At 41.2% G+C, this 10112-nt stretch overlaps 1 protein-coding gene across 2 annotated transcripts; it reads left to right on the plus strand.

The window, feature by feature from the left end:
• Positions 1 to 331: 331 nt before the first annotated feature.
• DCAF1 (DDB1-CUL4 associated factor 1) lies at positions 332 to 9255 on the plus strand. 2 transcript variants are annotated; one of them, XM_068456817.2, is made up of 15 exons: positions 332 to 450; positions 645 to 954; positions 1966 to 2044; positions 2186 to 2302; positions 2413 to 2591; positions 2686 to 3499; positions 3587 to 3684; positions 3827 to 4250; positions 4361 to 4963; positions 5114 to 5296; positions 5391 to 5864; positions 6152 to 6262; positions 6466 to 6584; positions 6697 to 8311; positions 8457 to 9255. In XM_068456817.2, exons 2-15 carry the CDS (start codon positions 662 to 664, stop codon positions 9156 to 9158), a joined length of 5811 nt encoding a protein of 1936 aa, XP_068312918.2. In that variant the 5' UTR covers positions 332 to 450; positions 645 to 661; the 3' UTR covers positions 9159 to 9255. The 2 variants fall into 2 exon arrangements, with proteins under 2 accessions (XP_068312918.2, XP_088554663.1); XM_088698537.1 differs by having other exon boundaries at positions 373 to 389.
• Positions 9256 to 10112: the final 857 nt, after the last annotated feature.

The following is a 10112-nucleotide window of genomic DNA, read 5'->3' on the forward strand; positions in this document are numbered from 1 at the left end:
TAAGCGACGTAGTAAATGTTTTTTCTTTCTAACAAATGATATTATCTACATTAAAAGATGGGGGAGTGGATAAGCCTGACAATGAGTTTGCAATAATGTGATTCAAATTCGTTTTTGGCAAAAATCGAACTTAAGACTTCTTACTTACAAGTAAAAATGAGTACCACTATACTGTAGTAGTAAGTAAGTGGTGGTAAATTTTAGATTAGTAAAAAAATACATGCAATAAGTGATGTGGTAAAGTTAATCCAATTTATACATGAAAATAAAAAATAAAAAAAAGAAGGAAATGTCCTCTGTAAAAAAAGTCCAAACAAAAAGCCCAAAAGTAAAATGTCCTCCAACAAACGCCGGGAACGGCAGGGTAGGGCTCCAGCTAATCGGGTCGGGTACTTTCCGGAACTTTCCTATTCGACCTTCCTGTCTCACTGTCCCTCTCTCTCCTCCGCTGTAAAAACGAACGCTCACTGCGTTGCTTCCTCTTTCATTTCTCTCTCTCTGCAAACTCCAGAATTATAAATAACACAAACCCTGAAATTCCAATTTCAAAAAAAAAACAATAGCGTACATAACTCACACACAAAAAATATTAATTCAATTTCCAATTGTTAATCCCTTCTCTCTCTACAACTTTTTCTCTCTAGGATTCTCTGTATTTGATATGGAGGCGGCCATGGACGAGCAGCAGAACTTAGGGCAAGGCCAAGGGGAGGAAGGCGAACCCGGGACGCCAGTTCCGCCTCCACCGCCTCCGCCGGCGGCGGCGCCAGAATCGCAATCTCAGGGAGGCGAGGAGGAAGAAGATGAGGAAGAGGAGGAGGAGGTTAAGAATGAAGGCGACGAATTGGTTGCCAAGGCTCAGAAGCTTATGGACAAGATCACTGCCGCGCCTGATAACCCTAATCCTACTGTTCTTCACGCCCTTGCCTCGCTCCTTGAAACTCAAGAGTCTCGGTTAGAACAGTTTCTTTCCTTTTTAGCTTTCGAATATTGTAGTTATATTGTGTTTATTGATGCCTGTCGATATAATTTGCATTTTCTTGTTCTTCTTGTTCTCGTTATTTTCTTTAAGTATTGGGTTTTCGCTTTAGATTAATTTGTAGGCTGTGGGTTTTAAAGGCATTGAGTGTGTATTTTAATGACTTTTGTTGGCCTATGTACGATTATATATTTGCTTGCTGTTTTGTTGAAATTGGTGAGTAATGTGAATTTTCCGAAAGCTCATACTGTCATTTAGTGGGAGTTTCATTTCTCAGTAAGCAATACATTCTCGGCTTTACATAGTAATGCATGGCCTGCTGGTGGTATGACATAAGTGTCGTTTGAAGACTTTTCTTGACGGTTGTCTATGATTTGCTGTGGTTGAAGTTAGGTTTAAGGACGGTATGGGATGTAGCATTGTAGTTGTATCTTGAGGTTAGGGTTTTTTCAAGTCCAAAATGATAGGTGAGTTGAAGAAGCTGTCTTTGAGATGTGAAGTTAATGAGTTAAACTTTTCCTGGTGATTTTGAATTTGTACTCTCAATCTCAGCAAAGGAAAGACATTTGGAAATAAGTCCACTAGATTATGAACTTTCGACTTGGGAAGTTACACTAGGGTGTGATCGAGTGGTTAGACGTGGACTTTTTCAAAAATGGTGGTAACTATTAATTGTTACATAATATGCTTTTGGGTTGATTTGATGTTAATAGGTTATGCATATGTACATATGCAGAAAGGAGAGTTTGAGATCTGAAAAGAATATTGATTTTTAATTAAAGGAAATGGTTATTCTATTATGTTGGTGGTAATCATGATTATTTTCGTTGCTCAGAATGCTTTGGATGGATGTATATTTACCATTTGGTGACTTTTCACTGTTTTGGTCATTGCATAACTCTGTATATCTTATATGTATGCTTGGCGTAATTTTTTTATTTCTCTTTGAACCATAATTATTGATTAAAAAAATTCATTTAATGCAGATACATGGAAGAGAATGGTCATTCATCTGGCAATGGTCGGGCTTCACATTACATTGGACGGCTTGGGACCTCAGTCCGGGTAACTGGTTTCGGCATGTGATTACCTTTTACATTTTATATCTTCAGGATGGTTGGTATAATATATTCATATGAGTGGAATGTAACTTGTTTCAAAAAGAAAAAAAAAGCTTTCTGTCCTAATTTTTTTTCTCTTTTACAGGAACATGAAGATTTCTTTGAATTAATATCTTCAAAATACCTGTCAGATACAAGATACTCTGTTGCTGTGCAAGCAGCTGCTGCAAGGCTGCTTTTAACCTGTTCACTAACCTGGATTGTAAGACCCTTTTTTCTTTGTAATGATTGATTTTCATTTAATCATAGTTTTTTCTTAAAAAATGAATAATATGGGTTATTATCAATCTGACAAGCCTAAATGTGATACAGCATCCTCATGTTTTTGAAGATGCTGTTTTGGAGAGAATAAAAGATTGGGTGATGGATGAGACTTCAATCTCATCGGTCGAATATCAGAAATGGAAGCATGATTTGGGGGGGAAGGAGGTCTCAGATTTTGAAATGCTGAAGACCTATTCTACAGGACTTCTTGCTGTATGTTTGGCTGGGTATGCTTTTGCAGTATATCTTTATTTTTTTGCATCCTCATTTTATTCTTATTTACTAGTTTGGCTGACATATCTTAATCGTTATTGAAACCAGTGGCAGTTCAGTAGTAGAAGATGTGTTGACATCTGGGCTGTCAGCCAAACTTATGCGTTATCTTCGTGTGCGTGTTTTGGGGGAGACAAGTATTACTCAGAAGGATGTTACTCATTTAGCGGAGAGCAAAAATACTTCGGGTGCTATTTGCATAAGAGGTAGAGATGAAGGTCGTGCTAGGGTTCGGCAGATTTTGGAAACAAATCATTTTGATGATCCAAAGATAACAGATGAGAGATGTTTAGATGATCGGATTGTTGAAGGGGATCATGTCAGAAGTATCAGTAGGCAAACGTTTGGTGAAGAACAATGTGTTGATGGAGCAAAACCACCTGATGGATTGGCTGAAGAGGTTGAGATCAATGATGCTGATGGAAAGATGAAATCTGGAGATTTTGATGAAATCGGGAGAGATGACTCCTCAAGGCGCAGACCCAACCGTGGATGGGCAAGATCTAGAGGGAAGGGAAGGACCAATGAAGGAGTTGTAGAGAATGAACAGCTCTTGACCTCTCCAGGATCTGGTAGTCAGTTGGGACATGGACGGAGCGTTAAAGATAGGAGTTCGCTAAAAAATTCAGATGTGAAAAAAATACCGGATTCTAGGAAGAGTGCAGATGTTTTCTTTTTGGAAAGGGCAGATAACGATGACTGCTTCCAGGACTGCAGAGTTGGATGTAAAGATATTTCTGAGCTAGTAAAGAAAGCAGTTAGAGCTGCAGAAGCTGAAGCTAGAGCAGCCAATGCACCTGCAGAAGCAATCAAAGCTGCTGGTGATGCTGCTGCTGAAGTGGTCAAAAGTGCAGCTTTAGAGGTACAAAAGATGTTACTGTCACTTTCTGTAGCCATTTTGTCTCTTTTTTTCTTACACTTCTCAGTTGTTTGCCACTTAATTACGCAGGAATTCGGAACTACAAATAATGAAGAAGCTGCAGTTTTGGCCGCTTCAAGAGCAGCGTCTACTGTCATTGATGCTGCCAATTCGGTTGAAGTTTCAAGGTAAGGTACCTCTGGGTGATAAAGAAGACTTGTATCAACTTTTTAAATTTTAATGATTCAAAAAAAAAAAAAAAAAATATGACTTGTAGGTGCTAGAATATCCTTCTTTTAGTGAGCAATAATATTTTCTATGGATTGGCAGGAGCTCTAGTGGCATTAATGCCGAATCAATGACTTCAAGCAGCATAGAACCGGAAAACCATGTAGATGCTGAAGAATACTTCATCCTGGATGCTGAGTCCCTTGCACAGTTGAGAGAAAAATACTGTATTCAATGTCTTGAGACTTTAGGAGAATATGTCGAAGTTCTTGGACCTGTACTGCATGAGAAGGGGGTAGATGTATGTCTTGCATTATTGCAACGAAATTCCAGACATAGAGAGGCTTCAAAGGTTGCTATGCTTTTGCCTGATGTAATGAAGCTCATCTGTGCTTTGGCTGCTCACCGGAAATTTGCTACCCTGTTTGTGGATAGGGGTGGCGTACAGAAACTTCTTGCTGTCCCTAGGGTTGCTCAAACCTTCTTTGGTCTTTCTTCTTGCTTATTTACTATCGGCTCTCTCCAGGTAATGACATGTCGGGTGAAGTTTAGCTGTTAAGAGTTCTGATTTCAGATTAGGGTGATGATATCCATCTGCTCTGTTGATCTTGACTGATGACTTATTTATGTTTTTAGGGAATAATGGAGCGTGTTTGTGCTCTTCCTTCAGATGTGGTCTACCAGGTGGTTGAATTAGCTCTTCAACTTCTTGAGTGCTCACAGGATCAAGCCAGGAAAAATGCAGCCTTATTCTTTGCTGCTGCATTTGTTTTCAGGGCAGTTCTTGATGCTTTTGATGCTCATGATGGCTTACAGAAATTACTGGGTCTTTTAAATGATGCTGCATCCGTAAGATCAGGAGTAAATTCTGGGGCACTAGGACTCCCAAGTTCAGGATCACTTCGGAATGACAGGTCACCTGCAGAAGTACTGACTTCATCAGAGAAACAGATAGCTTACCACACTTGTGTTGCTTTGCGGCAGTACTTCAGAGCACATCTTATTATGCTTGTGGATTCTATTCGTCCAAATAAGAACACTCGAAGTGCAGCTCGGAATCTTCCAAGTGTAAGGGCAGGTTACAAGCCACTTGACATCAGTAATGAAGCTATGGATGCAGTATTTCTGCAGCTACAGAAGGACCGAAAGCTGGGTCCTGCATTTGTGAGAACTCCTTGGCCTGCAGTCGATAAGTTTTTGGGTTCTAATGGACATATTACTATGTTGGAGTTATGCCAGGTATAATATATTACATTTAAGTCTCTCTCACAAGATTTGTGCCCAGGTTTTATTGAATTCCCCGCTCTTGCAACATGAACTTCCAGTGTGCCCTATTGCCTTTTCACTTTATATTCCGTATCTTATTATACCTGATTTTTCTTTCTGCAGGCTCCACCTGTTGAGCGTTATTTACATGATTTACTTCAATATGCATTAGGTGTTTTGCATATTGTGACATTGGTCCCTAGCAGCCGCAAGATGATCATGAATTCAACAGTAAGCAATAATCGTGTTGCTATAGCTGTCATTTTAGATGCAGCAAGTGTTGGTGGTAGCTACGTGGACGCCGAGGTAAAGACGTGCTTATGACTTCATTTCTTACTTTGATGTGTTGCTTTTCTTATATCAATGCATTTAATCCGATTACCTATTTGTATCTTCTCAGATCATTCAATCGGCCCTTAATGTGTTGGTCAATCTTGTCTGTCCTCCACCATCAATCAGTTGTAAATCACCCATACTTGCACAAGGTCAGCAGTCTGCCCAACCCTCTACTGGTCCTTCTGGGGAATCAGCTGTAGCAGATCGAGGCTCCACGGCAGCTCCTGGTACACAGTTCAACAGTAGCAGCACACATGCTCCTGCTGCCACACCAACTTCAGGATTGGTGGGGGATCGCCGAATATCTTTAGGAGTTGGGGCAGGCTGTGCAGGCATGGCTGCACAATTAGAGCAAGGCTATCGCCAAGCTAGGGAGTCTGTTCGTGCCAACAATGGTATAAAGGTTCTTCTGCATCTCCTCCAACCCCGAATATATTCTCCTCCCGCAGCACTTGACTGTCTCCGTGCACTTGCTTGCCGAGTCCTTCTTGGTTTAGCCAGAGATGATACTATTGCCCATATATTGACAAAACTCCAGGTAAATGACTTATCAATTTTTCTGTCACTTCACTAGTTCAAATTGAAGGCTTTTTGAGTTATATCCTCAGTCTTGCAATGATTGGGCATGTACCTCAGATATTTCAACTTTAGAGTTTACTCCAAACATATTGAAGCCTTTTATTGTTATTCTTCACTGTATCCATCAAGTTATCGTCTTCAAAATCTCAATTATGGTTTTGTTGTGTCAATGCCTGAAGTTAGGACCTTATGTGATAAATCAATTTTTGTGTGCTAGCTGCTACTAAGTGCAATTTGATGTTCTAGGTTGGGAAGAAATTATCAGAACTGATTCGAGATTCAGGTAGCCAGACGAACGGAACTGAACAAGGCAGGTGGCAAGCTGAACTTTCACAGGCAGCGATTGAGCTCATTGCAGTAAGCATTTCTCTTCTTGTACTAGTGTTCCAATCTATCAAAATTAGTTTTAAAAACGATATGGGGTTGTGGATTACTTTTTAACGGCTTTAATTTACATCCAAAGAATATATTTGATTCCATATTCTTTTGCCCCCTCCCCTTTGTCCCACAGATTTATTAGTTCATAGTTTAAACTCATTTCATATTTCTTTTTCTTGTAGATTGTGACGAATTCGGGACGAGCTAGCACATTGGCTGCCACTGATGCTGCTATGCCAACATTGAGGCGCTTAGAAAGGGCAGCTATAGCGGCTGCCACTCCTATCACATACCATTCCAAGTATGGAGCGATTTCTTTTGTTATTCCATTCTTCATTTGAACTTCATTGCTTTTGAATTTTTCTGCTTACTAATTTTCCTCTCTGTACATACATGTATGCTTGAAAATTCAGGGAACTACTGCTATTAATACATGAACACCTTCAGGCATCTGGGTTGGCCACAACAGCTGCCTCTCTGCTAAAAGAGGCTCAGTTGATGCCTTTGCCATCTTTGGCTGCCCCCTCATCTCTTGTTCAGCAAGCCACACAAGAAGCCCCTTCAGGACAAATTCAGTGGCCCTCTGGTCGAACCTCAAGTGGGTTTCTTACAAACAAATCAAAGATTACAGCAAAGGATGAGGAATTAAAATTTGATCCTACTTTCTCATATACGAAGAAAAAACCTCTAGTTTTCTCTCCTAATCTTGGTCTACAGTCAAAGAATCAGTCTAATGACTCTCACCTCACATCGCCCAGGAAAGTTTTTAGTGCAGCAAAACAGTTTTCTGCTTCTGCAAATGCATCAGAAACTCCTTCAGTATCCCTGCCAAAACCTACCACCGATACTGAGTCCCATTGTAAGACGCCGATTGGCTTGCCAATGAAACGAAAATTATCTGAGCTGAAGGATCCTGGGTGTTTGTTATTGTCTGGGAAACGCCTTCACACTGGCGACTATGGACTTCGGTCTCCGGTTTGTCCTACACCGACCACGGTGCGGAAGAGTGCCCTACTAACTGATCCTGTTGGATTCTCTACCCCAACTGCCAACTTGAGAGATCAGTATGGTCGATCAACACCAGCTTGTTTGCCATCAGATTATCAGGATGATAACCAGTATGGTAGTTCTAGTGTCAACCTTGCAACACCCAGCTCCCAATTTGGGCTTCAGAGTGACCCTCAACCAAGCAACTCAGAGCGATTAACTCTAGACTCTGTGGTTATTCAGTATTTGAAGCACCAGCATCGCCAGTGTCCTGCACCTATAACCACTCTTCCACCACTCTCTCTTTTACACCCCCATGTTTGTCCTGAACCAAAACGAAACCTCGATGCCCCATCGAATGCAACAGCCCGGCTTGGCACACGTGAGTTCAGAAACATATATGGTGGGGTTCACGGTAATCGTAAGGACCGTCAGTTTGTTTACAGTAGATTCCGACCGTGGCGAACTTGTCGTGATGATTCTGGTACCCCTTTGACATGCATTTCCTTTCTTAGTGATTCCTCTCACATTGCAGTAGGCAGCCATGGTGGAGAGCTCAAAATTTTTGACTCCAATAGCAGCAACGTACTGGAGAGTTGTGCAAGCCACCAGTCTCCTGTAACGCTTGTTCAGTCACGTCTTTCTGGTGAGACCGAACTTGTGCTTTCGTCAAGCGCCCAGGATGTGAGGTTGTGGGAGGCATCTTCAGTCTCTGCTGGGCCTATGCATTCCTTTGAAGGGTGCAAGGCTGCAAGATTTAGCAATTTTGGGGATATTTTTGCTGCTCTATCAACAGAGCCTGCTCGGAGAGAGATTCTCCTGTATGACATCCAAACTAGCCAGTTGGAATCGAAACTGTCTGACACATCTTCTAGCTCTACAGGTCGTGGACATGTTTACTCACAAATACATTTCAACCCTTCTGACACAATGCTGCTTTGGAATGGGGTCCTGTGGGACAGGCGGGTTTCTACCCCTATTCATCGTTTTGATCAGTTTACGGATCATGGGGGTGGTGGCTTCCATCCTGCTGGGAACGAGGTATGTATAACTGCACTTCCATTTCACTTTATCATATTCTTTTTATTGCCAACATAATATCGTTGGCTTTTTTTGTCTTCTCGCAAGCTTGTATTCTTCCCCTTTCTTGATCAATTCTGTTCTGATTAGTGTAATTATCCAACAGGTGATTATAAACTCCGAAGTCTGGGATCTCCGGAAATTTAGACTCCTTAGAAGTGTACCTTCGTTAGACCAAACAACAATAACTTTCAATGCTCGTGGTGATGTAATTTATGCAATCCTCAGAAGAAATCTTGACGATGTCATGTCAGCAGTTCACACCCGACGCGTAAAGCATCCACTCTTTGCTGCTTTCCGCACAGTGGACGCAGTTAATTACTCTGACATTGCCACTATTCCGGTTGATCGTTGTGTCCTCGACTTTGCAACAGAACCTACTGATTCGTTTGTTGGGTTGATCACAATGGACGACCAAGATGACATGTTAGCCTCTGCTAGAGTTTATGAAATTGGTCGACGAAGGCCGACCGACGATGATTCCGATCCCGATGATGCTGAGAGTGAAGAAGAAGATGAGGATTCCGAAGACGACGATGATGGGGACGTGGACCCCATACTGGGCCCGGATCTTGATGGGGATGATAGTGATATGGATGATATGAGCAATGGCGATGACGATGATGGCGTGAGTGACGATGATGACGATGACGACGGAGATTTCATCGTGGATGACTTTGAGACCGGAGGTGGAATGCTGGAGATTGTGACGGATGGAGAGGAGGATGACGACGACGACGACAGTGATGGGATGGAATCCTATAGCAGTGGGGATGAAGATTATATGAGCAATGGTTTTGGTGTTTAACTGTAACATAGTTATCGTTTAAGTTGGTGTTAAAGACGAGTAGTATTTTTTTACCAGATATCATAGTGGTATTAATTAATCTTTGGGTTTCCTTTTCCTTCCAGTGTTTTATTCTGTCCTCCAGTAAAACGACAGGACTTGTAAGAATGGATGGCGTCGTATATCTAAGGGTTGACCCTAAGTGGATCACGAGAGAGGGAAAGGGATCCTCTCTAGATCATTTCCTTCTAATCTACCAAGTTCGGGAATTCGGACCGTTGAAATTTGATCAAACGGCTAAAGTTATTATAACTTTTAAAGAAAGTTTCTGTTTGTAGTTGTTGAATCAAATTTCAATAGTCTGAATTTTTAAATTTAGTGAATTAGGAAGAAGAGATCTGAAGAGGATTCTTTTCCACGAAGGAGCATACAAATTTTGCGGATGTCGTCATGCTTTTCGTCAAACACCTTGTAACCTGCAACATTTTAACACGGAGGGATCACCTGAAAGCATCAATATATGTTGCTATCGTCTTTGCATCAATTGCACACGCCCGTGCACGTCAAATCAATAACTCCGGAATATGGACACGCGCGTGCACGTCAAGTCAATAACTCCGGAATATGGATACGTGCGTGCACGTCAAGTCAATAACTCCCCAACATGAATACGTTACAACAAGAATAAAATCAACAAAGCCTTAGTTTACAAAGTGAGAACATCTATATTGATGTCAGTTTTACGTTAAGTTTTTTGTTAGTTTCAAGTACTCTGTTTTTACTTAAGAGGTTTTTTTTTTTTTTTTTTGGTTAAAGTCTTTCTAGATCTTACACTACATTTTTCACTCAACATTTGTCTCATAATTCTAACCAAAGTATGTGTTTGTCTTCGGCTCAAATGTCCAGATCACCTTAACTGGTTTTCTCTCATCTTACCTTCAATTGAGCAACTCCTAGTTTACTTCAAATATCCTC

The sequence above is a fragment of the Pyrus communis genome, chromosome 8, assembly GCF_041283825.1.
Source record: "Pyrus communis isolate YQ-2024b chromosome 8, ASM4128382v1, whole genome shotgun sequence".
NCBI lineage: Eukaryota > Viridiplantae > Streptophyta > Magnoliopsida > Rosales > Rosaceae > Pyrus > Pyrus communis.